The 13,106-nt window shown below is 48.6% G+C and overlaps 1 protein-coding gene across 1 annotated transcript in view; it reads left to right on the top strand.

Annotated features, from left to right (window-relative positions):
• Positions 1-13,106, top strand: part of LOC8025626 (sortilin-related receptor) — a 286,962-nt gene that overhangs the window by 25,683 nt on the left and 248,173 nt on the right. The window contains exons 3-6 of the mRNA XM_029971324.3: positions 2,234-2,395; positions 4,348-4,415; positions 4,472-4,649; positions 8,027-8,125. Coding sequence (XP_029827184.2) covers positions 2,234-2,395; positions 4,348-4,415; positions 4,472-4,649; positions 8,027-8,125 — 507 coding nt within the window. The remainder of the gene's footprint in view (positions 1-2,233; positions 2,396-4,347; positions 4,416-4,471; positions 4,650-8,026; positions 8,126-13,106) is intronic.

Raw genomic sequence — 13,106 nt, 5'->3', positions numbered from 1 at the left:
AACTTGGAGAACCAGGCGGAGAAAAATGGCTCCAATTCATGCCATCCTGGGTTGCCTGGAGGCCTTCGAATGCCTATTTGACTTAATTCATGATCATAACCGGCATTAATTATTTTTTTTTATCGAATATAAAAATTCAAAAATAATAAAACATCATAAAACCCAAAAACACATTTTTTGCAAAATATTGCCGTTTTTCGACCCGCTCCTTCCTTTAAACTTGTTGCTTTTGCTACCGTTGAGTGCTTCTGCCACTTCTTGTTTTGCCTCTTCCACATGGGCAAACTTTCATTTTTCCAAAGTGTCATCGGTGGGAACAGAAAAAAGTCAGACGGGGAGACGACAGGTGTGTGGGGAAGGTGGGAATCCTGCCGTTTTTGGCCAAAAACTGCCAAACACTTGTTGTGGTCTGGCAGGCGAAACCAGTCTCGCCACAACTCGGGTTGTTATTCTGCCCACACATGTAGAGCGTTGAGTTACAGTCTCAAGGTCAGCTAGTTGGTACATGTTAGATAGGTTAGAAAGGGACAGTGCTGTTTTTGTCCCTTTCTATCCTTTGTGTTTGTGCTTATGTTCTAGCTGACACTTATAACTAACGAGCTGAACATTGGGCAGTTTTCGATCAAAAATGGCATTGCCCCTGTGCTTCACCCTGCCTATTCACCTGACCTTGCCGCCCTGTCCGTGTTTTTTGGGTCCCAAGATGAAAGAAAGTTCTTTAAAGGAAAGAGTTTCCCGACGTGGAAAGGGTTGCACGAAAAGTGGCAGAAGCACTGAAAGGCACCAAGATGGACGAGTTTAAAGGCTATTCTGAGTGATGGAAGAAATGTCTGGGCAATTGCATTGCATTAGCTGGCAACTACTTTGAAGAAGATTCACATTTGAGTGCGTAAAAATAATATGCCATTTTGTAAAAATAAACTTCGGTTTCTTTTGAGTCTCTCTCGTTATAGTGCTAAACTTTTTTTCGTTTTTTTTTGTGGGAAATATTTTTTTTATTTATGTGTTCCAATTAGGCTCTTTTAAAAAATTGATTTCTTTGCTTCATTGTGCTTTTAAAAGGATGCTCAACCGAAATTTGGAGCTCACAAAACAAGGCTGGAGCGATAGGTGGGATGCTGCAAAACCCCAAAACATCACTCATACAGCGATATCTCTAATGGTTGGCCGCATTTTTTGTAAAAGAAGTGCGTGATCGAAGACGGCCGATGAAGCGGACGAGACAGGCGACGTCACGATTCTCATTCCTTCTCCTCTTGGCTTCGTCGCCTTGAGCTCGGGAAGCGAAATGAGGAGGAGACGAGCAAGGCCTTTCATTCTCGAGCGTTCCAGAATGATTGTGATGTCGTCATTTGATCATGCCCATCTTTTCCAAAAATACGGCCATCCGTTTGAGATATCGACGCAAAACTGATGTTTTGGAAAGTGTAGCGTCCCGTTCAATGCTTCTGCGGTGTTGCGAAATCCAAATTTCGGTTCAGCATCCCTTAAAGGGGTACTCCGGCATTTTCTTTACAGTCCCAATTTGCTTCAAAATTTGCTAAACACAGCAACAAACATCACTAACCCGAATATTGGGCCAAAATTAATTTTTTGGGGGCGAACTTGTTGAATTTACAATTTTGGTCCTCACCATGTTTTTTAAAGTGAAAGTCTACTGGCAACAATGAAAAAGTGATGTCAGTGGAAGGCAGGGTTTTGGGCTGTAGACTTTGTTCTCAACTGATTGCAAGCAGTGTCATGGCGTCAAATGAATGCATTGGAAGCTTGCACTTGCGCAGCAGCACGAAACAAAGGCTCGGCATAGTTCATGTTTAGACTCAACCTCCAAGCCTGCCTTCCACTGAGGTCACGGCCCTAAAATTTGAATGTTAGTTTTGGTATCATTTTCGCTTGCCCATTTCACAATAACTATTCTGAATTTCGCGATACTAAATAGCATGCCAGAAAGGGCCGGTGATTCTGAAGTTAGCTAGGGGTAGCTGAAAAATTGGCCAGAGTTTAAGAGCAACTGTGGCTGCTCCTCGTTGGTCGGTAGCAAAAATTTGAACTTGGGCATCAGAATAAATTTGACCGACGCGGACAAACTTGAGGGACAGGGGACTTGTCTTCCGGGCCCACAAACGCTCCTAGACGAATGGCCGAGGCAGGCCCAGGGGATTGAGCACGTGGTGTTAAGACGAGGAGAGTGCACGCGGAACGGTGGGAAGCCCCCAGACGCTTCCCCTCGCAGATGGTGTTTGTCGACGTGGTGCACAAGCACCTGTTCACCTCAACGGACCTGGGCCAGAGTTTCCGGGGCCAGGCGGTGGGCTTTGTGCCAGACGTGGTCGCGATGCACCCGACCAACGTGGAGGTCATTCTTGCCATGGCCAGGGAGGACCCCGACAAGAAGGTGGGCTTTTGTGCGCAGCCACTGGCCGCCTAAGAATCCAAGGAGTGGAACCCTGCTTTTCCTGTTGGTCACTAATTTTGCTCTATGTGAAAGCGGTTGTGTTAACTTGGGCTCTTTTTTTGCGCTATTTTATACCTACTAGCCCAGCAACATACCTTACTAAAGCGGAACCGTTTGAACGGCTTATCAAAAGTATGTCCCGAAAGTTCACGAGAGGATGCAAGCAAGCAGTGGGTATCCATTGCACATCTCCTGTGATTTCTTGCTGCCTGGTTCAATGGACTAAAGGGATCAAATTGACCGGGGGTGTCTAACGAGACCTTGTTTCACGCATTTTCGAGCTTTGTATCTCAAGAGTTGCGTCAGTGTCTAGTACGGCAGGCATTTAGTGCTCTTTCTGCCAGCTGCCAAGGCACTCACCTTGGAGAAGTTGGGTCCCCCGTTTGCTGCATTTCTCCTTGACCTCTTTTTCTCATTTTCCTTTTCCACTTTCAGTCTCGCGTACCAGAACTGTTCGAGCCGTCCGGGCGTAGTATTAACATTTGGGGTTTCTAGCCTCGATTGCTCGCTTTAGCCGTGACCGAGGTGTGATCGGTATATAATATGCTTTGAGTTAATTTAAGTTGTTTCCTTTACGTACATGAAGAATCTCTTGTCATTGGCATATTGGCATTGAAAAGTTACAAAAGGCAAACCAAGCAATGGAGGAATGAAAACTAGTTGAAGACAATGTGCGGCACAAATATCTAGTAGCGAGTTTGTTTCACATGCGCTGGCACCATGTGCTCTCTCCCAGAATGTGTCGCACACGCAGAGTGGCACATGAAGAAGCGGTCCTGAACAAACAAGAAGTCTCCAACTGATGTGTTTAGCGTCCTATCCTGCCCGTACATCAAAGGGGGTCCCCAAGTGGCAGCACATGACGCCGCAGAAACCGAGGGGTCACGCTGTCGGACGTCGCGAACCTGGCGGCTCGTCGTAGAAATGCTGGCGAATAGCACGAGCAAACGCGAGTGTCGTCATGGCGTCCCAACTTCTGGCTGCCGAAGCTTTCGCAGACTGTCACACCAGGGAGCGACCTGCAGCAGAACAAATGTCTGCTACATCCAACACCGGTGCAGGAACACCGCCAGGGTTGCGACTGGCGACAGCGTGACACTTTTATGACATCTCCGGGCGTAAATCGAGCGACCACTTTTTAAAACGCGGTAAACACACCAGTTGGAGAGCCGTTCCAACCATAACCTTAGCTGCAAGAACTCTCGCTCAACAGGAGCAACTGGTAGAGTTAAAGCTACAATCTCGGGCGCCTAACTGTCTGATTGTACCTTTCAAATACGATTATTTTCTTATAATGCCGTTGTAAAAATCGCCAGGAAAGCAAAAAGTGCCGTACGAAGAGATTTCCTTTTTTTTCTACATCCGTCGAATCTAGTGAATTGTGGAACAGGGCAAGGACGGTGCGATTGGTCTCGTTTTATTGAAAACTGCCAGTACGTTGGTGTTTTAAATGGCATCATAATATCGAGTGGGGCCCAAAGTATTCATATATGCAGATGAAAGGTGAAGGTAGTAAAATGGTGCGTATCACAAGAAGCAGAGAGCACAAGGTTCTTTCTCTAGAAAATCTCTGCGGTGTCTCTGGGACAGTCGGCTGCTTTGCAACGTGAAACACGGCCACTGCTTGCATTTTTTTTCCCCCAAACTAACAAAACATTGCCCCTCCCCCATCCCCCTTGGCCCTTTGGGGGGATCTGGCCCACACGGTGGAATGGCCCCTACCCTAAAGCCTGTAAATTTTCTACGTAGCGGCAGACACGAATGCTACGTCGGCGCATGGTGGGTACTCGGTCGAAGAGGACGCCAGTCACCGCCGAACGCCGACGCGGCACTCGCGTCGGCCTCACGTTGTGGAGTGTGTCGCGGGGGGCTAAGAGTGGAACTTGGCGCAGCTCTGGCTGTCGGAAGACTTTGGCGTCAGCTGGACGGAGATTCAGCGGGGCGTCAAGACGTTCTTCTGGTGAGGCGTCGGCCGTCCCGGGGGAGGTTCCCGGGCTGAGCGGCGCGGCTACGCAGGGGCGACCCCCAGGTGGACCCGGCCAACAGCCTGTTTGTGGGCCGGGAGCACCCGGACGGGAGCCTGGCCGTGCTCTCCACCACCTGCTACTTCAGGGACTCCAGGCCCAGGCTGCTCCTCACGGATGTCGAGGACTTCGAGGTCAAGGGGAAGTTTGTCTTCGCCACCAAACGCCCGGTGGGTCGCCCCCCCCCCCCAATACAAGACTGCCCTCGACGACAGGAATTTTGCGAGCACCTTATGCTTGGTTGCCTGGGCTAGAGGCTCATGCTTGTAGCTCCGATGCCCGCTCGAGCAGTCGAGGTGCGCTCGGGTGGCCTCGACTCTCTGCTCCGGGTTGAAATGAACGCCGGTTCGTAGCCGTTATGCTCGTAGCTTGCTCGGAGTTTTGACCCAAGTAAAGCATTGACTGTCAGACGCTGCCAGATGAGATTTTCAACGAATGGACTGTACCACCAATGGCGACTAGCCTTTGCTGCCATTTCGTCGGTGCATATAAAACAGTTGGTTCGAGTTGGGAATACGGTAAAGGCTGATTGAACCGTTACTATTTGACTACGTTAGGACTTGTGAGGACTCCTGTTGAGTTAGGACCGCGAGTCACCGGGACATTCGTGCTTGCATCAAGTTTGGCCACACAGTCCAGGAAGCACGGAAAAGCTGGTGACTGGAAGTGGTATTGCTTGGGCCCAACATTACTACAACAGCTCGGTCGGGAAACTACCGTAGAGGCCTGCACTGGAGAAGCGGCTCCAACTGGTACTTAATCTGCTTCGCTGCCGAGACGTTAGACGTTCCACTATGTGAGACATGGTACTTTGGTGCCATGCTGGGGCTTCTACATAAACTGCCCAATCCAGAGAGTACGCGCAAAAAGTGGCAGAAAACAGAAACATACCTGGCAGAGAATGAAGACGAAGAGAATGAAATTGAAGTATGGCACAATAATCGAGAAGACGTCGGAAATAAATTTAAATGCATCTTAGTCCTACTGGTAAAGCTGAGGTAATGTGGCATTGCGTCGCGTGATGTCACAGTCGCACAATGTCCCTTCACTGATGCGGCAATGTGAAACTGCATAACGTACGTCGCTGATGCCACGTGAACATCGCAATCCGTCGCGCGACATTGCATCGTGGGACGTTGCATAGGTCGAGACAGTGCCTCGTGATCTTATGCCGCGTGACACTGTGGCATTGCACGGAGGAATGGACTGATTGGTGGATACCTGGGGCGGGAGGAGAGTGCACGTTGTGAGGTGAGGGGCACCTTGATGGAAGTCTGCACGAAAATCGCAGAATCCCAAATGCTATTCATTACAGCACGTTTGGCCAGAGAGAAGACATAGTTTTGTGTGGCTTTGTAAGATTCTAAAGATACTGCAGCAAATAGTTTTAAGGTGCTACAAACTGGCCAGACAAGAAAAGCTAGCTAGTGCTACCGCAACATCGCCAAGATCCTTGCTCACTTTACTTTTGATGTTTGTTTGATGTGGTGATCGTGATTGAACTAAACAGAAACATCATCATTTTGCTCCAGTTAGAAAATATTAAGCAGTTATTCTGTTTCATGAAGGGAATTAGAAACATTTTCAGAAAATGGTGAAAGGCACTTGCCATCGATGGAACAATAGTAACTTGCATTCAAAGTATCTCATGAGACATTAGCTAAGATTGTTTCTAAAATACAAGTTAGTAGCTCTTTGAAGGGGTTAGGATGTGCCAGAAATAAAATGAGATAACTATATACTGCTAGGACCCATTGTATGTTCCTAGAGTTGCAATAAATTTATTTTGAAAAAAGCGCAATAGTAGTTTGGTGGACAAATGAATTTCGAGGCAAAACCCTCGGATCCGCCCCATTGGAAAAGCCTGCTTTGGTTGTTGGGTCGGTGGTGTCGTCTGTCGCACGCACTCGCAAACTTAGCTCTCTCGGCATCTCGAGCTTCAGCTTCCGCTTTTACCTTCTGCATTTAGAGCATGCGGTTTGTGACAATTCTGTCTACGGCACTGCTCGCTTAGTTTTTTTCCTTTATTTGTTTCCTTAGCAGCAATTAGAGTGATTGTTATCAAAAGATGTTGCAAGCTGGTGTCCAGCTCCAGCAATGACGAGATGGTCCCGGACCAACTCGCCACGGTTGCCGTCGTCTGGGGCGATCTTGCTGCTGCATGCGAGGGGGAAGGTCAAAAGGCTGGTGCGAGATAGCGTTGGAATAACCGAGTTGTGTGAGTGGTAGGTTTTGATTGGCAAGGCAAGCTTGTTTGATCATGGGGACACCTAGAATGATCACATGGTTTATGGGCACCTTGGCGGGACTAGCTTGGGCAGTGCTGCCTGGTCGCTAGATGAAAAGGATCGACATTCGTAAATTGAATATTGACAGTACTAGAGCTCTAAAAATCACTAAGGTTTATGTGCATTAAGTAGCCTATGAGCATTTCATTTCAAGAATAATTTACCCGTTTAATTTTCATGTCCTAGCCTCCTTAATCGAGTTAAACGTAACACAGTGTGCTCAAAAAGAAACCTGCACACTCTTTGATTACTAAAAATAGGAGTGACAGTGAAAACACATTACCGAAATTACCCTTTTTCTTCGTAGAACTCTAGCCATCTATACAGCAAACAGATTCGCTCGTAGACACTCATTAATTCAAAGTCCAGGAAGCCACGAATTTTGTTTGAATTATCAGAAATTCATCTAAATATGATGAGAGATCAAATTTTGATCTGCCACGTCAATAATTACACGTACAAAGGAGGTATTCGATGGTTCCCTTTGCATAGGCCCACTGATCAGAAGCAGGTATGCCACGCATCAAACATTCGTGAAATGTACGACTTAGCTTTTTGTATTACTAAAAAATGTTGCTTCCTGTGGACTGTTTGGACAGCACGCGACAACTCGAAACAAAATTGAGTTTGTTCATCGGACAAAGAAGTTGTCTTATGAACTATTAAGCGGGGGACACGGGAGCGATGAAAACGGTCACCGCACGGCAGTTTTTGTAGCAACTAGCATGGACGCTGTGACATGGACCCATGCAATGCCACCACGTCGGTGTCCGTGCAAGTTGCTCCAGAAATTTCCACGTGGTGCCCGTTTTCACGGCTCATGTGGGCTTTTGTGCACTGCGGAAAAGCAACACCCGCGGAAGCAAGCTTCGCTGGGGTTGTTTCTCTGCGGTGCACCGGTGCTCGGAAAGAAGCGCACTCAACGAAGCCGCACGAACGAAAGTATGAAGTACACGGAAACGCCGTTCGAGTTAAGCGGCTTTAAAACATAGCGGGAAAACCAAAATTATGAATTTTGTTCGAAATAACCGGAAGTATGAAATATCCGCGTTTGAATTATCTCCAGTCTACCGTATTCCTTTGTCTCTTAGAGTTGGATTACATTAAGAATCAGCCAGTTGTGTGCCCTACTTTTCCTTGGTCTACTCGTTTTGCTTTATTCAAATGTTCTCTTTAGTCTCTACCCCTCGCATGTTGGAGGCTGGGTGGGCGTTTGGGAAGGTTCCTCCAAAGGGCTGACCGACCTGCCTCCCTTGCAGCGTCTGCTGGGCAGCCGGAACGGGACGCTCCAGCTGTGGGTCTCCTACCAGCGGGGCGACTTCAGGAGGGCCCTGTTTCCCAACCGCCTGGACCACATGGTCAGCTCCACTTTGCCCTCCTTTGTCTGCCCTTGCTCCCATCACGGCCATTTGTGCCACATTAGGCCAGAAACGCAAGTCTGCTACATCTTGCACCAAAGTGCCAATTTTGCTTAGACTCTTGCACTTGCGGCAAAACACTTGCGCCAAAATGAGCTGTAAGCAAAAAAATTAAAGTCGGTTGACCCTAGTATTCGGAAAAGTAGAAGGAAAGAAAAATGTTAACAAATGTGAATTTCATGGCGCGTCTACTCACTGTATGGTTTGTTTTGTCTTGGGTCAGAGCACAGTCCAAGACTCAAACACATACAACCAGAGATACACATACTAAAAGTGCAAGTCACAGTACATTCGCCATACTGGATTGGTTGAGCTGACGAAAGAACTGGTACGAGGAGATGGTGAATGCCACGACGTCGTGCTTTGCTGCTGCGGATCAAGCGGCCAGAGCCGTCGATGCCGGGCATCAACCGCTCTGGCCGGTTGATGCACTGGCTGGTTGACTGCCGACATGGTCTAAATTTCTAGACGATGTTGTCGACGTTGGGAACTAAGGGTCCCGAGAAAACTTTGCAAAATAGTGGGATGGCTAATTGGGGCTACTGCGATAAAACAGAACCGGGGTCTTGTACTCCTCGTAAGCTTACTCGATTATCATGTCTGTCGCATTTGTTTGTTCCGTGGCTGCAGAGTACCCTGGCACTTGTGCCACTCGCGTCAACCTGTGCATCGAGCTTCGGCGAATGAGCTGGCTTGGCACACAAATTGTGCTCAGGATTATTACGGGTCTTTGTTCTAAGACTTTGGTTTGAGCTAATTGGTTCATGATGATTTAAAAGGTTAAAAGTAGTCTTGTGCGAATAGTGGATTTTGAGTTCAAAGCGAATAGTGGTTTTGTCCGAATATTTTCGATTTGAATATCGAATAGTTTTTCCACGCCTTTCACTACCATTGCACAATGCTTAGACGAAAACCCAGCTAAACTTGTAAAGGTTGTTCCACTTGTTCATTTATAAGCTAAGTTTAATCTATATATATTTATCAGCTGTGACCTTGGAAGGTCTGATGGCTTGGGATGGTAAGTAAATGACAACTTTGACATAAAATGAATCCTATAGAAATGGCCAACTATACCCAACTGAGTGAATTTACAAATCTTAAATATTCTGTCTTTAATTTCGAGTTAAAAAAGAATGAATCGCGCATGATGAACGCTGGTTATAAGGGCATCTCTCCCTAACATATACTCTTGCAAAACAGTCAGTTTAATTTTGAAACTTTTACTAAAATGTAGATACTGTAAAACCCTTAATGTTCGCGAGCCCTTAATTTTCGCGAATATTGCGAATTGAAAAATTCGCAAAGCTTAAGGGCACGTGAAAATTTCGGTCCTTAAAGGGCAACTCCGGCCAAAACTCAAAATGAAATAAATTACTGGTGTCGCTGTAGTGACACAAAATACAACCTCAGTTAAAATATCACGTCCGTGAGACTCCGCTTTCTCAACTAATGCTGATAATGAAAATGCGACCCGCCGCGAGCCGCTGCTCCTTAGCGGGCGGCCAGCGGGTTGCCGATCGCTAAAGCAACATTGGGCCGTGACATCAGTATCATTCTCTTTTTTTTTCTCCGGTCCGGGCGTTGCGCGGAGTGTGCTTCTTTGCTACTCCGGGTTGTGATTGGCGTGTTTAGCCGTTATCTGTAGCCCGTGTAGCTTCGGGTATAGCCTTTTGTTTTATATGCTTGGGAGGACTCCAAGACTCGTTTTAGCGAGCAACCTGGTGCGCGCAAGACTGCCCAGCTGTTCCTCGAAAGATGCCGAGTACAACTTGTAGCGCTGTGGGCTGCTCAAACAACCCGCTGCACAACCCGGAGGTACTTTTTCACGAATTTCCAATGAACCGGAAATTGGAGAAGGTGTGGGTGAACGCTGTTCGACTTTGGACTTCGGCTTTTACGTGCCCGAGGAAAAAAGAACGACAAAACAGACGTGTACAACCCAGCGCACGTGTGTTCGGGTGCCGCGACCCGCGCTGGAGAGCCTCAAAGCTTCGTGTCTGTCTGACCTGCAGCGCGAAAGCGAGAGAGCACCCAGTACTGTACGTCACTGACAGCGCGGCGCAGAGCAACGCTGCTGCATCCACGGAGCCCCGATTACAATTTAGGCCGACGAGTACAGAAGACCGGACGCACGGCGACAGCCGCTGAGTATGGCACCGAACGAGTACACTTGTTTTCCAGTCGCTAGCCTTTGGGTATACAAGCGACGAGAACGGCATAGCGCCCGCACGGCAGCGGCCGCCAAGTACGGCACCGAACGAGTTTCCAGTCGCTAGCTTTTGGGAATACGCACTAACTCGTCCTACATGTGCTGGATAACTACCACGTATACAGAATTAAAACAAAATCAGCTTACCTCCTATCTCTAGACGGCTAGCGCAACAGAGATAGGTGCCGCTCGGCCTGCATACTTCTTGAACAAGAACGATCCTGACGTCAAATTCGCATAGCAGCTGATTTCCAGTGTTGCCGGGGCCTCGAGCGGCTAGTTTCGGTTTTGTTTGCCGCGCCCCAAACACAACTTTGAGGTGTTGATATCTTTAAAACTACGCACAATAACGAGAAAAAAATGACACCTTGCAGTTCAGGGTCGCTGACTGCGCTAAAAACAGTCATAATCCCAAAATCAGAAGTATGGACCGGAGTTGCCCTTTAAGAATGTCAGTGCAGGTCTCTGGAACTCGCGAAATTTTGTGGCCGCGACTATGTCCTCTTTGATTGATTCGCGAAGAATAGGGGCCGTGAAAATGAAAGGTATTACAGTATACACATTCACAAAGTTTCCATTTATTTTCATGTACAGCCGGCACGCACGCACCATCCTACTTTGAATGTACAGTTTTCTTCCAAGCATGCAATTGCGATATTCATACTTTTTCAAGTGTTTATCGCGGCAGGCTACCCCGTTGACTGCGTTTCTTACCGAGAACTGATGTAATGCGGAGAAGCAACACCTGCGGAGTTCGCTTCCGCAGGTATTGCTCCTCCGCAGTGCACCAGTGCTTGGTAAGAAGCGCACTCAACGGGGCTAACCCGCCGCAATCAACACTTCGAAAAACGCGAATAGTGCAGTTCTTCTTGAAGCGAATATCAAATAGTGTATTATTCGAAACTACTATTCAAAATTTCGAATATTCACACAATCCTACTTAAAAGCGCAAAACGAGACAAGGACCAAGAAGAAAACACAAACGCACAGACTGGCGCCAGTCTGCGTCGTGTGCGTTTTCTTCTTCGGCCTTGTCTCGTTTTGCGCTTTTAACCTTTTAATTCTTGGTCGTAATTGCGAGATGGTCTTTAATAAAAAACGTTCAGCCTTTCCACTCTCGTGAAGAAGGAAGACCAGCGGAGCTGTAGTCGATACACTGCTGCAACGCGCACGCACCCGATTCCCGCTTCTCGTCCGACACGCCGCCGATCGTGGATACGTCTCTGGCAAACCAGAGTCGGTCACACACGGCGCACGTGACGCCAAACGGATTCTCCACGAACTCCCTCCGGTGCATCGCCGTCGCGCCCGGGAACTGTTCAGCCGGCGTGGAGTGCAGTTGTCGCCGGGCCTCACTCCTGCGCTTGACCTCCGTGGCACGATCGTCGTCCGTGGCGTTGGCCCGCCGGCGCCCTTTACATCGCTGGTTTTGTTCTCGGCGGTGGCTTTCCAGGCGAGCGATGTGCTCTTCTTTGGCAAGGGAATCTGAAACGCTCGACGCAGTGGAAGTCGAGGTGACAGCGGATTTGCGGCGGTTACGGACCCATTCACGCTGCTGCTTACATCGCCGCTCCTTCTGCAGCCAGTCTTCTTTCCCCGAAAGGGCGCGCGGCTAACCCATCCTAAGTCCAAACCGAAACCGACAAGAGCGTAGGAAACAGCTTGCAAAACAGACGAGGACAAAGAAATTCACGACGAGCGCTGCGCTCGTTACGTGTGCTTCTTCTTTGTCGTCGTCTGTTTTAGAGCGCAGCTCTTAGGGGCCCGTTCCCGGCTTGAGCGGCGTCGCCGTCGGCGTAACCAAGGTCATCCCAAGGTCACCCCAAGGTCACGTGACCCCTTCCCCAAGGTCACGTGACACCCAAAGTCACGTGGCTCCCAAAGTCACGTGACTCCCGGGGTCACGTGACCCCCGATGACGTCATCAGTGACATCACTGATAACGTCACCGGCATCCGCATCGTCATCGTCATCATCACTGATGACGTCACCGGCATCCGCATCGTCATTGTCATCATCACTGATGACGTCATCAGTGACGTCACTGATGACATCATCTGCATCGTCATCGTCATCATCACTGATGACGTCACCGACATTCGCATCGTCATCGTCATCATCGCTGATGACGTCACTGATGACGTCACCGGCATCCGCACCGTCATCGTCATCATCACTGATGACGTCATCAGTGACGTCACTGATGACGTCACCGGCATCCCCATCGTCATCGTCATCATCACTGATGACGTCACCGGCATCCGCATCGTCATTGTCATCATCACTGATGACGTCATCGGTGGCGTCCCTGATGACGTCACCGGCATCCGCATCGTCATCGTCATCATCACTGATGATGTCACCGGCATCCGCATCGTCATTGTCATCATCACTGATGACGTCATCAGTGACGTCACTGATGACGTCACCGGCATCCGCATCGTCATCATCGCTGATGACGTGATATGTGACGTCACTGATGACGTCACCGGCATCCGCATCGTCATCGTCATCATCACTGGTGACGTCATCGGTATCCGCATCGTCATTGTCATCATCATTGATGACGTCATCGGTATCCGCATCGTCATCGTTACTGATGACGTCATCGGCATCGTCACGTGACCCCCCTAGGTCACGTGACCCCCACCCAAGGTCACTTGATCCCCCCCAGTACCCTTCCCTCCTTCTCCTCAAGAGCTGCGCTCTAAT

This window comes from Ixodes scapularis, unplaced genomic scaffold, assembly GCF_016920785.2.
Source record: "Ixodes scapularis isolate PalLabHiFi unplaced genomic scaffold, ASM1692078v2 PGA_scaffold0__279_contigs__length_252992795, whole genome shotgun sequence".
Classification (NCBI taxonomy): Eukaryota; Metazoa; Arthropoda; class Arachnida; order Ixodida; family Ixodidae; genus Ixodes; species Ixodes scapularis.
This window is presented reverse-complemented; position numbering and strand designations above follow the sequence as displayed.